Source organism: Ovis aries, chromosome 11 (assembly GCF_016772045.2).
Source record: "Ovis aries strain OAR_USU_Benz2616 breed Rambouillet chromosome 11, ARS-UI_Ramb_v3.0, whole genome shotgun sequence".
NCBI lineage: Eukaryota > Metazoa > Chordata > Mammalia > Artiodactyla > Bovidae > Ovis > Ovis aries.
In genome coordinates, this window is record NC_056064.1 from 45,193,819 (window position 1) to 45,208,486 (window position 14,668).

Here is a 14,668-nt window from a genome sequence, read left to right on the forward strand (position 1 = left end):
ATACACGTGTGTGTGTGTATATATATATATTCAACTTACACACAACTCTCTGAGATAATCTACTAAGCGAAGTATACTTTTAGAGAATTTATTTATAAACTATGGTAGCCATCTAATATCACTGACTTAACAAATGGGAAAACTGGGCTACTGAACTGTCAATCATCACCCAGATTTTTTTCAATAAAGAAGTCTACTGCAAAAGTCACCACATCAGTGATTACAATTAATGTGTCTGGCAAAATGACTAAACCTCTTTCCTAAAGTGGTTATATATCTTCTTGAGTCATATTACAGTCATTAGCCCAGGTTAATTTTGAACAGATAGACAGAGAGATATTCATGTTTAGGCCTGCATGATTTGGAGTCTCTTCCATTATTTGCTTATTTCGCTAAAGCAACCCAAAGCCTGAGGAGTTGCTTAATATCACCAAGACTTCCTAATAACATATCTGAAGTAAGATTGCACTGAGATATCATATAAGGATTACAGGAAAAGCAATTTTGTCTAGAGATCGGTGACCTTAAATGAAACCCATGGAGAAACAAACATGTCTGCCTGAGTTCCCATCAGGAATTTACCAAGAGTCTTACTGGTTCACACATTATTACACCCTTCCCAGCTCTAAGCCCTACTTCTTTCTTCTCAGGTTAATATTCCTAAGTGCCAGAGCAGTGAGGAAGGAATTTTTCTCAATAACTTTATTTTTTAGCTAAAAGTCTTAACAACTGTGAGGTCTTTTGAGTCCTACTTCAGTAATATTGCTACTAATTTGGAGTGGTCTTCTTTTGCAAAAGTTCACAGTTTCCAAAGATTTTGCCAGCAGGAATGCTGTGAACAAGTTATGAGCGTTCTATGGTATCAATACTATTCAGCCCTTGGGAATGCGGGTAGCACCTGGTAGGGATGCACCTCTGGCCAGCTGTGACTGACCTCACCCACTTACCCAACTATATCATCAGATGTTATTATTTTCTATATGCCGGGATATGAGGCTGGGAAGCACTGAAGTGAAAAAGCAGTGCTTCTCTGTAAGTTACAAGGTTACTCTGGTACGTATGGATCAGGTCTTCCAAACTGATTGGCAAAAACTGTCAGGTAAACATTAAGGCAGTCGGGTTAATGGGCTTAACTGCTCTCACACTTGTTGAGGAAACTAGGAAGTTATGTCATTTCACAGCTGAGGAGTTCCTTTTCAGGCACTTGGTCTCCCGGAAGGAAAAAAAAAAGGAGGTGCCAGAAGAGATCTAGGAAGAAAATAACAAAGCCATTCGTGTTACAGTTTGCAAGAAGGCTTACCTGGCCTTACTGCCTTACTACTGCCTCTTTCTTGACAGGAAGAGACTAAGGCTTTCATCCTCCTGATCCTGAAAAGCACATTCCCCTCGACTTCCATAAATCTGCAAAACTTGAAAAGAGCCCTAGTGTCATCAAGGAAAAGAGCCGGCTTTAGGAATCTCACTGGAAGGAGGCGTGTCTTCGAGCCTCTCACTGCTAAGCCGGACATTTCCTAACACTGGACAAATTGTACGTCCAGCTCAGGGAGGGTGAACTGCAGTGGTCTTTTACCCTCCAAGCCAATTGTTAGCTTTTCACAGGAATCAGCAGGGAAGCACATGTGAAACCTCTGTGGTGACGGTGAGCACCCCCATGCCTTGTGTGACTCTGCATGTAGATGAAGCAGGCTGGGAGCTTTCTTAGCTACTGCTGCTGAGTTCTCAGAGCAGCCCTTTTCTCCGGCATGGCTCCCTGCTGGGACAGCCCTTTTCAATTTTTCTATCCCCCCTCGATCTCTTCTCCTGCAGAACACAGGGAAACTTGATTGAAATAAAGACCTCGGGAACATGTTTTATTTTCTCCTGTTCAATCCATTTTAGAAAAGCTTTTAATTGGTTTTAAAAAGATGCTAAACAAAATGTGATGATGTTTTTCAGTCTTCATGAACTACAGATACCACTTTTTATACTTTCAAAGGGCTAATAAATCAATCATGAAATTAACTCTCCAGCTAAACTGAAAGCAAATCCACTGAATACCGGGTTCATTAAAAATCTATGCATTTACTTACAAAAATTTAAAATTCAAAGAAAATTATCCTAGTAACTGAAATCTGACTTGAATTTTTAGTCCTACACTGAAAATCCAAGACCAAAGCTATCACAAAAGGAAAAAAGGAGGGCTTGTGAACCAGTTTTAATAAGCCAATTTACAATGAGGGAGGGGAGATGGGGGATGGGGAGAAGTAGAAAAGAGAATATCTTGATCCATAACAACACAGTGCCCTTGAAGGGATCCTTTTATTTCAGCATGTGCGCACATGCACACACAATTTTTCTATGTGAAAGCTGAATTACAACAAATGCAAAATTAAAGATTCTGTGACTGATAATGGTTACTGTATTGTATGCATGTACAGTTCCTCTTTTTAAAGAAAAATGCCTACAACTTTTCTGTTTCCTTGACAGTGATAAAATAATAGCTTTCTACTAATAGTCCACGCATCCCTACAACATTGGGATTCATATACTTTTAATATTTAACTGCAAACAGCTGAAAAGCCTACATATAATGCTTTGGCAAAGTGAAGGCTTCTACTTCAGAACGACAAATAAAGTCTTGACACTGGATCACCTTGAAAAATTCTCCCTTATTTTCTTCAGAGGATACAAACTAATTTAAAAAGTAAGATGGTACAGAGAAACCAGATTTTTATTTTGTTAAATATATGCCAACTAGAAATATCTTAAGCATTTGTTTCTTCTGCCACTGACTCGCTTACACAGCAGGTCATCTAGCAGTCCAGCTCAGAGCCACCCAATTCTGATTAAGGACAGGCTGGTATTTTATTAGAATCTCTGCCACTTCCGATCACTAAGGCAACCAGATCTGCCTTTTACTTCTTACATGTTCCTATATTCTTCCTTTCCAATCCTTAGAGAAATTTATTCCACATCCCTTTCTAATGATCCGACTCCTGTTTCTAAGATTTCTCCCAAGTTGGGCCATGCGCGCTTACTCCTTACATTCAGCTCTTCACAGAATCCTCCTTTTTTCATTTAAGCTTCTGAAACTATCTGTCGTAACCATTTTATTAAGATGTAACCCCTATTAACACAAAGTTCACTGACTTAAACTGTACAGTTCAACGGTTGTTAGCAGATTGCACAGATACATGCAACTACCACTGGACTCAGTTTTAGAACATATTTATCAGGCCCCAAAGAACCCACGGTCCACCAGCAGTCACCTCTCATTCTGCTCACCCCCCACTCCTCCCATCTTGGGCAAACACTGATCTGTTTTCTCTCTCCACAGACTCGCTAATTCTAGGTATTTCATATAAACGGAATCACACAATATGTAGTCTTTTGTGACTGGCTTCTTTTGCTTATCATGTTTTCAAGGTTCATTCATGTTATAGCTAGTACTCAGCATTTTTGTAAAAGGCCGAATACTTCTCCATTGTATGTATATACCACATTTATTTTATTTGATGAACATTTGGGTTGTTTCCACTTTTGGGCTATTATGAATAATGTTTCCATGAACACTCATTAAAAGTTCTTGTGTGGATATGTATTTTCATTTCTGTGTGGTATATACCTAGAAATAGAATTGCTAGGGCATGTAGTAACCCTATCTTTAAGCTTTTGAGTGCCAGACTGTTTCCCAAAGGTTGCACAGTTTACCTATTCCCACCAGCACTGTATAAGGATCCAATTTCTCCATCTGCATGCCAACACTTGTTATTGACTTTTTTCCCCCTTGGCCAGGCCACATGGCTTGTGGGATTTTTTTTTTTTAGTTTCCTAACCAAGGGTCGAATGGTGCAGTGAGAGACTACAGTCCTAACCACTGTACATCCAGGGAATTCCCCTGACTTTTAAATTATGGTAATAATGTTCCTTTCTTCAAAGGTCTTACAATTATTTTTATAAAAAAGAAACAGTTATTCCTAAGTCTTTATTCAAGATTTTGGGATTCATTTGTTAATCTGAACACTCACTTCTCTATTTTCAGCTTTAATATAGCTTAAAACTTCAACTATTGGGAGTAACAGTTTACAGAAAAATGATGTAAAAAATCCTTCACAGTGCAAATATGCAGTAAGTTTTCAAGACTGTTGTAGGTTATATTTCACTAATCTAAGAAAAAAAAATAAACCCTAGAAAATCAAGACAAGTCTTCTACCTTTAGATCTAACACATACACACATACAATTTTAACTGTTAACTTAAATATCAGATTCACCAGCTTAACATTAAATATTTTCCATACAACTTACTTTATGTCTCTAACTTCAAATATGGAATTCCCATACAGTTTTTTAAGTTAGTACTTCACCCCTTTGTATCTGCCTTTGATTGGCATTTCTTCAAGATTACAACATGCAGAATCAACCAAGAGAATTCATAGCCAAACATGCTCTGGCAGCCTCTCCGTAATTAACATATTTAACCAACCCTCATAGGTCAGTTTAAATGTGTTAAGCTATCAAAATCACCAGTCTCCAACAGCCAGATCAGTAAAAATGGAAACATGGGAACCAAGATCCTGGCTATAAACTCACCCTTCAAAACTGCCACGTGACATGAGAAAAATGCAAACTCATCTGTAAAAACTAAAAACAAAACAAAACTCCCTGCAGGACATAAATTTCCCCAAATACAAATTCTTAGAAAAATCTATGAAAGATGGAACAAATGGGAACATGTATTTAATCACTTCTACATTAATATCATGTATTAATATCACTCATGAGAGAAGGGGTGGGAAGGGATGTGTAATATGGTGGTGAACTTATAAAGGAACAAAACAGAATACTAACTGAAACTGGAACTTTGAGATTTTCAGAAAAAAATGGAAAACTTCTCTGCTTCAGAGTAGTGATTAAGAAAATTATTTACCTTAAGACAGAGGGCCAGACTGGATGACCTTGCAAAATCCCTTCGACAAGAGAATTTTACAAGTTTTTGATAATTCTGCTTATTTAGAGATTGCACCATTGTATAATTTACTGGAACAACTCTGTGAAAATGTTCCTTATATTATTTTTACCTGCGGAGGCGCCTTTTTCAGTAACACAAGAAGAGCCTGTAGTACCAGATTAGAAAATCGAGGGCCAATAGGGACATAATCTGAAAGAGAAACATTGCTGTGTTTAGGGATTTGATATACATATGCACATATTCCAGACAGATTTTTCTGCATCAAAAGTAAAAACAGTCCTAAATAAAAGTCGTGTAACTAATGATAACAAGAAAAAAGCTTCTAAATATCCATTTTGTGCTTGTGTAGACATCTTTGATATTCAGAGACAGTTTTTTAAAGGGGAAAAAAAATCCCCAGGTCTATTGACTAAACATTTCCAAGAAGCTACTGCAAACCTTGGCAATACGGATGACTACACAAGGCAATAAAACAAGATACTAGATAATGGATAGAAGGGGAAGTAACAAGCAGTAATAATGGAAGTAAGGTACTTTGACACAACTGAAATGATGGTAAAGCCATGAAGACTGGCCCACAGATGGTGAAGAACAGTGAATTTTTCAAAGAACTTTCTGTCAAGCTCCTACTCATCCTTCAAGATTTGGCACAAATGTTACCCCCTCCGCTTTCTTTGCATACCACATGTGCACCCTTGCCCGATGCTTAGAGCTGCCTTCCAGCAACAGCCCTCTGAAGTCAAAAGTGATCTTCCCTTTTCTGAAAACCCAGAACACATGGCACGTTCTACCTTATATTAATTTTTGCTGATGTATGTCATAATGACAGCATCTTACTATTTTTCTGAAGCCCTAATGATTCTAGCCCAGTGGTAAGGGCTCAGCAAATGCTTACCAAATAAATGAACCAACATGAACGGATAATAACTATTCATACAAGTGAAAATATACTCGGAGGGCAAACATTCCTGACATAGTACTGTTGCTATGACCACACATCTCAATTGTGTTTAGGTAAAGGAATTTATGCAGAGCTATGAGTATGTGCCCAAAAGCTTTTAAAGAAATAATCCCAGAAACTAAAATGAAATGTATCAAAAAATAGCAGATCCAAAACCCAGGTCACCAGATAAAACTATCTATTTAAGAAGACCTCTTACGTATACCTACTTTGTTTTATAACAAACACTGCCTTAGGAAACAGGAAAACAGATCATAGAGGACATAAAATAAGTCTCAAAATCATGAGGGAACTGTAGTAAGAACAGTTAATATGAAGTCATTACTACACCATTATAGACCCCTTAAGGAAGAAGGGGTTTGTTTACCAGGCATTGGTAGTATCTTCAGATATTTATTAAGTTACCAGATGGGATCAATTTCAATCAATTTTGTTACAGCATCCTGAGCCATTGTTACAATGAATTTATCCCAGATTTATCTACTTTGTGTGCAGAATAAGAGTAACAACACTGTTTTGGCATTTATTTGTGGAATACGCAATGGCACCCCACTCCAGTACTCTCGCCTGGAAAATCCCATGGACAGAGGAGCCTGGTAGGCCACAGTCCATGGGGTCGTGAAGAGTCGGACACGACTGAGTGACTTCACTTTCACTTTTCCCTTTCATGTATTGGAGAAGGAAATGGCAACCCACTCCAGTGTTCTTGCCTGGAGAATCTCAGGGACGGGGGAGCCTGGTGGGCTGCCATCTATGGGGTCGCACAGAGTCAGACACGACTGAAGTGACTTAGCAGCACACCTTATGAGCTGAGTACAGGGAATGTTTTATTTATCTTTGTATTCTATAGCAGTGCATTTAAACATAGGAAATGTTTAATAGGTATTTTGAAAAATTACTGTAGGGCACTTGTAACTTTCGGAATGTTTTTAACTTTCACAACATTATCTCATTTCTGTCTTTACATTTACTCTGTGGGATAACTAAGGAAGAGAATACAGTCTCTGCTTCATCTGAATGGAAACTGAGACAGAGAGCTGACAACTTCTGCCCCAAGTGTTACTGCTAACTTATACATTTCACTTCAACCCTAAGCTCTTCTTTCCTTAGTTAAATGGAACTAAGTTAGCAAATGGAACCTCTGAGCTACAGGCAGCTCTGAGATAGAATATAGCTCTGAGATAGAATATATCCATCAATGAAAATTACTAATCATTTATTATGGTCAGGGAACTTTGTGGAAGATACAAAATATGAGACACGGACCCTTATAGTTATGGTCATAAGGCATATTTACCACTGATACCACTGCTGACTTCAGATATAAGAGAAGTTATATTTCCTTATTAGATAAAGCTATTTCTATTGCCCTATGGATTATAAACGCCTGTATTTTCTCTTGTAATTTGTGAGACACTAGCTGTAATGTGGCAAGGATAGTACAATGGCAGAAGTGATGACTCACCAAGCAGTCTCTCAATGTCATCCACAACCACACAACTGAGCTGGGATTTGTATGCATCATCAAAGATCTAGAAGAAAAGCAAAACCATGGATTATCTCACTGCCTTCAAAAATTACAAGAATTTCCAAGAAGATAAAATTCAGCTAATTCTTGACCAATGCCCCCCGCCCGCCCCCGTCCCAAAACACAGTAAAACACCCAATATTTCTATTCTTTTTAAAAAGTTTTATTTATTTATGGCTGTGCTGGGTCTTTGTTGCTTTGTGAGGGCTTTCTCTAGTTGCAGCGAGAGGGGATGGGTGGTGGACAGGCTTCAGCAGTTACAGCATGCAGGCTCAGTTGTTGTGGCGAAGGGGCTTAACTGCTCCGTGGCACGTGGGATCTTCCCAGCCTAGGGCACTGAACCCGTGTCTCCTGCACTGGCAGGTGGATTCTTAACCACTGTGCCACCAGGGAAGTCCCACCCAATATTTCTGATTACACAAAACTAGACTAGTAGATAACAGAACTTTAGAAATTCAAGAGTTCTTACAAACTTAAAAGTGAGGAAATGGAGACCCGAAGCAGTTAAATGACTTGCCCAGGACATCACAGCTGGATCACAGCTGACCATGGGGGAGGCTTTCAGCTCCAAGGGCTGGATACGTCACACTGGGGCATGCTCGGAAAAACTGGAATTAATCAACTGACAAATCCATCAAGTTTATCACAATGGTCTCTCCTCTCTCTGTCAGGGGCATGACTTCAGTGCCGTGACTCAAGGGCTAAATGGAGCCACAGGAATGTGCAGGGTAAAACTGAATGTCATTTTATTAGTAGTAGGAACTGTGGCCCTGTCAAACAGGAATAACATTGAAAGCAGAGAATTCTGTCAGCTCAAATCAGACTGTAACAGCCAAAGTGTCTACAAAAGAATTAAAGTTAGGTATAAAATATCAGATAGAGGCATCATCAGAACTAGACAAAAGATGACAGTGAATTAAGATAGCCAAATAAATGGAAATTAAGCAAGCAGTGAAGGAGGTTGTTATATCCTGGCAAGGAAGTAGCAATTTCAAGCCAGATAGAAGAATATATTCTTTTTTAAGTTGAATATAAGTGCTCAAAGCCTTGAGACCAGCATTTTTGTAAATGTTGTCAGTTTCTATTCCAGCACTCAGTGTAGCCCACTGGTGTCATCGCTAAGAATTAATCCCTGCATTCCAGTCCAATCTGACTGATGAGTAACCTCAATGCACCAAGATGGTAACCACCACTCTCCTGATTTTGCTTGGTAGTAGCATGACATTCCTACTGGGTACCTTTAAACTATAGAAGATTAAGAATGGGATGGTGGGGGGGAGGAGGGAGGGGGGTCCAGGATGGGGAACACGTGTATACCTGTGGTGGATTCATGTTGATGTATGGCAAAACCAATACAATATTGTAAAGTAATTAACCTCCAATTTAAATAAATAAATTTATATTTTAAAAATAAATAAATTAATTTTAAAAAAGAATTAGGTACAGGAACAAAGTAAATTAAACCTACAATATTAATCTTTTTCATATTATGTTTAAAGACAACCTGTGAATACGTGGTCTTTAAAGCATCTGTGACAATTAAGAAAATTTACTACGTTAGATTAATAGATTAGCCTTGCTAGTTCAATTTAAAACATGCAGTTGGCTAATTAATTTTGATAAACTTTATGCTGGAAGGTGAAGTATAACTTTAATAGCCTTGCAAATAGTAATCTGATATTCATCATAATTATATTATTGTTTGTGTGTGTGTGTGTGTGTGTGTGTGTGTGTGTGTGTGTGTGTGTGTGTGTGTGCGCGCTCGCTCAGTCATGTCTGACTCTCTGCAACCCCATGGACTGCAGCCTGCCAAGCTCCTCTGTCCATGGGATTTTCCAGGCAAGAATATTGGAGCAGGTTGCCATTTCCTACTTCAGGGGATCTTCCCAACTCAGATATTGAACCAATGTCTCTAGCTTCTCCTGTACTTGTAGGCAGATTCTTTACCACTATGCCACCATATTGTTAATTTTATTAAATATAATTATAGATTTACTTTGAAACTTAGAATGTTTTGTTAAACAACTGAAGTACTTCAAAGAGAAAATAAAATATTTTAAATGTCTAAATACAGTTTAAAATATTCAAAGAAATTAAAGTTGTAAAAATCTCTTTTTGAGCTACCTTTTACTTATAAATAGAATAAAATAAGTGGATTTTTTAAAGTTTAAGTTTTCTTTTGTGTTGAAAAATAGATTTTAAATTATATAATTTTAATATGTTGAATGTTAATTTTTTAGACCTCTGACTAGCTACACATGGTCTTTTCTATGCTCAAAAGTCACTCTCAAAGATGCAAAATTAAATAAAGAAATAACCCCCAAAAAACTCATCAACAAAAATAAACCCAAAAGCAAAATGTCAACTCATCTGACAATCTACATGGTAAGTTTCTCCCTAACACACTGTATATTCTTTAAGGTAGGAACTGTCTTCTTTAGCATCATGTGTTCAGGGTCTGATGCTTCACTGGTGCCTAATAAACATCTGCTGCGTACACGTGGGAAAGAAAGCCTCTGCTGCTTTCCTTTGCACCATCCCCTGTACCCGTCAGTCATCTACCCTTTCATCCTTAGCCATCTGGTCTCCTCGTTGGATTGTGAGGTGGATAAAACCTTTATTCATGTTACCCCCCATACCCAGCACGGAAGAGTATTTAGTGATCTTATCTGCTCAATGGATTCAGTGGTTGAAACAACACAAAGTTCTAATTTCATCTTGTCCTAAGTTACTTGCCTCTCTTCTCCTTCAGTATAGCATTCTGTATTGTGTATATATTACGGATTCATAGTATTCTTCCCTGTATTACACCAGATTGCTAGCTCTTTGAAGGCAAGTACTGTTGTACGATGCCTTATCAGAAAGTGATCAATAGATACTTACTGAAGGAATACACTGAAACTTACGCATTAAAGTCAAGTAGACATATCAGGGCAGTAGTTGGAGACGCATGACTGAAGTCAGAGTATGGACATCTCATGATGCTGAAACCACGAGAGGGAAGAAGTCTTCACGGAGAGATGGTAGATGCAGAATAAAGGGCCGAGGACTGAATCTTGGAGCGCTGTTCTGCTAACTCATTTAACAAATATTTTTAAACTCATATCATGTGTCAAGCACTAATGAAGGCAATGGAGAGAGTAATAACTAAGGTCACTGGTAACTACGATGAAGCACAGGGTGATGGTGTTAGCAGAGGTACATGAGGATGAGGTGGCCCAGCACAGCAGCTGTGGGGGCCGGGGTGACACCATGCACATCCTATTCGTTCTGGCACGTGGTCAGACTGCACTTTCTCAACCCCTCTCGAGTCAGGGATGATTATGGGGTTTGCCTTGGGACTGAAATGGGAGTAGACTATTTCACTTTTTGAAAGGAGCTTCAAGAGCCAGGGCTTGGCTCATTCTCCTGCCCTGGCTATCACAGAATCACACGTGCGATGGAGCCACTATTACCTATTAGCTTGAGTCTCTGAGAAGCTGCAGCAGAGCTTCCTCTCTGAGTTATGGTGGACATGCAGTGTGAGCAAGAAATAAACTCTGTAGTGTTAAGCCCCTGAGATTTTGGGGGCCTATTCATTATCACAGCATAATTTAGCCTATTGTGACTGATGTAAGAGCTTATGAAGTCGATGATGGTCTCCTAAATTCAGGAAGTGACATTTAAGCTGAGAACTGAAGGATGAACAATTCACTAGGAAAGAGGGAAGCAAGTGTTCTAAGCAGAGCATATCAATCATAAGGAAGGCAGACGCTTTCACCGCCCTGAGCCTGAGCTTTTACCCTGGTCTGAGCCACCAGGGAAGTCAGGCACAGAGAAAATCCAGGAACAGTGCAGGAACTAATACAGTCTGTAAGAATTAAAAGGAAGAGGGGTCAGCATTGGCGCCGTGTGTATGCGGAGTGGCGGGTGAGGGATGAAACAGAGGAGAAATGGGAGAGACAATGGAAAAGTTTAGAAGCTGTTCTACTGCGGTTCTTTGCTCTGTTTTGAAGACTGGACTAATAGCAGCCCATGAGGCAAACTCAGGTGATTTCTAGAAGTCATTAAAAATAATGCTTGGCTCTTTTAAAACATTTGCTCAGAATTCTATTGATATGAAGGGCTTTGATGCAAGCATATCATTCTGCCTGACAGACTGTCATGTCATGGATTTGAGTCACAGGGGCCCAGGACGTTGTGGATGTACTGCAGTAGTCCTGCACTTTCTCTGCATCAGCCCCTCTTCCTCCTCAAAGCTTATAGAGCTTATCAACATCACTTAGGACATTGCTGGGGTCTGAACTAATGATAAATTTTCACCAATTTATCTCAGATACTGTGATTCACAAAGCATTTCAACTCATTCCACAGATGACTGCATGGGCTACCTCTAACATTTCAGAAGAAAATACCTACAGCCTTTAATGTAGTTTGTTTTGTTTTGTTTTTTTTTTTTTTACAGACAGTTCTTAATGTACTAATTACTACCATGGGGAGAGGAGTACTCGCAACTAACTCTCTTAACAACATACTAACCCTGACAAAGGCTATGCCATTCCAGTTGTAACTTGACCAGTTTCAGTTGACTCTGCTTTAATTTAAATACACACACGTCTTTCACTTCTCTCACACACATTCTTTCCCATAGGTAGTCACACGTGTACGATAAGGTCACCACTATTCTCCTGAATCCATGTTTCTGCCTAGTCGCCTCAGCCTCTTCCATTTTTGGCTTCCTGGCCCCATGCTAAATAAGGAGATATCAGGATTCCATTGGCAAGTATATGCAATTAGCTGCCAGACTAAAATCTGAGATATTTACATACTGAGTGGGGAAGTTCTACCATAACTGCAGACAGATAAACCCCAAAAGGAAGATAGATGCAGAAAAAGTAAAACTGTACAAACTGCCCCAGCTCAGACACAACAACTCAAGTGCTGAACTTGCCATCAGTAATAGCACCTGGTGAATACACAGTGCCTTCTCCAGACCAAAAGCCAAAACAACATTTAGCCAGGTGGGCTGAAGCTGGGGATACTGCTGGTATCTTACAGACTCTTTAAAAAATTAACTTAAATTCTGATGCTTTCATGGAGTAAGATGAAAGTATGATGCTCAAGTTTTTCCTGCTGGAGAGGTTATCAGTAGGGGATCACAGAAGATATCATGCAAAGTAGGATACTTGAAAGAGGGGAGCTGCTAGAAAAACAGATAAAAACCATGACTGCACACAGCAAACTGGAGGATACGGTTTTCCCAGCTCTATCAGGGAAGTTTCCTAGAGCATGTAGACTTATCAGAATATATGTATTCTGAGAGTCAGGTGAGAAGTCAGAAAGAGAAGGCTGAAGGAAAGAATGGGGAGAATGGAAAAAAGAAAAAAAGTGTGGCAAAGAGTGACAACAGTCAACAGGGCAAAAACGAGAGGTCTACTCTAGAAGATGAAGACTCTCTCTAGAAACCACAAAATCCCACAGTCTACTTAGCTGTGGACATAAAGGGACTGTCATCATGAACCTCTTTGGTGCCTCCTCTCTTGTGTGCAAAGGCGGGCTGTGGGTCATGAGAGACGACCTAAAACGTGGGGAGCCTGGGCCTGCGGCAGGAGCATGCTGGATGCACTGTGAAAGGAGGTATGGAGCTCCTGTTGCCGAGGGCTTGGGAGCAGGTCTGGTCACGGACCTTGATGGTGCCGAGAGAACTCAAGGCACCGAGCCCACTCCTGGAATCTCCACATGAGCTGGGAACCACCTGTGTATAGGGGAGGGGCAGCAGCTGCAGCCTCTGGAGTCTACATGAATGCAAATGGGAACATGCCAGCAAGCTCCTCGTTAATCCCAGCCTTTTCGAATCACAAACCCCAGCAAAGTGTACTCCAAACAAGAGTCTGTCCTCCATTTTCTAGAACCTCTTTAGGGCTCTGAGGTAAGTGAAGCCAAATTCTCTGGCTCTTTTGGGGCTGAAAGAGTTCACCTCAATTCAGAAGTGGTTGGCATGAAGTACTGAGTTAGTAGGAATCTGTTGACAGTAGGAATTTGATGACTTAGAAAATCCCCAATGTAGTAAATCTGTCAGCAATTAGTTGAAAGCATACTCTAATCATATTTGGTAGCACATAAAAATGTAAGTAAGCAAATTCAAATCGGTGCTATCAGTAATAATCTCTCGTTTCTAAAAATAACTTGGGAGTAGACCAAGCAAACATTAGCTGTCTTCTAATGAAACTGACTCAGGAAGTGGACCTAAACTTTTGGCAAAGCACTCAAGCTTCCTGGAAATGACCTCAAATTCCCTTATTTGTTCCCCCTGCTTTTCAGGAAAAATTCTTACAGTTTCACAAAATATGAGAGACAGACTGGGATATCTTTAATAACATAAGAAGTCACAAGGTCTGAAAGTTAAGTTCTACTGAAGAGCTGCACAATCCTCTTTTGCATGCCAGACAGATACAATCATCAGAAGACAAAGTATATTAAATAAAAAGAACAAGTGCTTGCCACCTCCCGATCCCCAGGTCCTTACCAGGGACCTGTGGTCACTTACAGGGTGTCCACTTGTCAGTTACTGCAAGCACAATCTTCAACAAATCAGCTACATGATATATTAGGATGTTAACCAAAAACATCCAGATTCTGTTGCTTAGTAACTGCTGTCAAAAGATCCAATTTCCAGTTCCGCTCTTTGTATGGACTAAACCATGAAAAGAGGAGGATTAGGCACCATGATTCTGTTCTGTGCAGACTACAATTTGCAGTGGGATTTACAGGAGGATATTCAAAGAAGATTATTTCTTTCTTGCAAAGCTAGTGGAAAGGAAAATGTCTTCCATTAATTTTCAGTCCTTTTAAAAACAAGACTATATGACCTTAATAACGGGTATAGTTTTAGAAATGGCAAATTTTTTACTCGACTTTGTTCAAATAATGTCCTCATATCAGACTGTCCTATTTCATCTCTGTACTGACTAGTTAAAATCAGGATCTACTGCATTGTTATTTTTTTCATTTAATGCCATTAACAGAACTAGCAAATAGTTTTTTTTTTAAGTATAGATGCAAAAATGGATAAAGAAATTAAAATTTTTAAACAGAATAATGTTGGGGAAACATAAACAAAATACAGGAAAAGAGAAAGATCTGTAAATACTTCAACTATCTTAAGGGAACATATAGTATCTCCTTCCCAACAGAATGTGAGAATACCTCATACAGAGTTTGCTAGTATTGAGAAGTTTACCTACACAGAG

General features: G+C 39.3%; 1 protein-coding gene across 8 annotated transcripts in view; it reads right to left on the minus strand.

Annotated features, from left to right (window-relative positions):
• NSF (N-ethylmaleimide sensitive factor, vesicle fusing ATPase) overlaps positions 1–14,668 on the minus strand; it is a 149,247-nt gene that overhangs the window by 19,474 nt on the left and 115,105 nt on the right. For 6 of the 8 annotated variants that reach the window (XM_004013003.5, XM_027974387.2, XM_060394932.1 and 3 more), the window contains exons 16-17: positions 7,377–7,443; positions 5,060–5,139 (exon numbers count right to left, since the gene is read on the minus strand). In XM_004013003.5, the coding sequence (XP_004013052.2) occupies positions 5,060–5,139; positions 7,377–7,443 (147 nt within the window). Of the gene's footprint in view, positions 1–5,059; positions 5,140–7,376; positions 7,444–9,611; positions 14,226–14,668 lie in introns of those variants that run through there. The other 2 variants (XM_060394933.1, XM_042256127.2) reach the window with 1 other exon arrangement.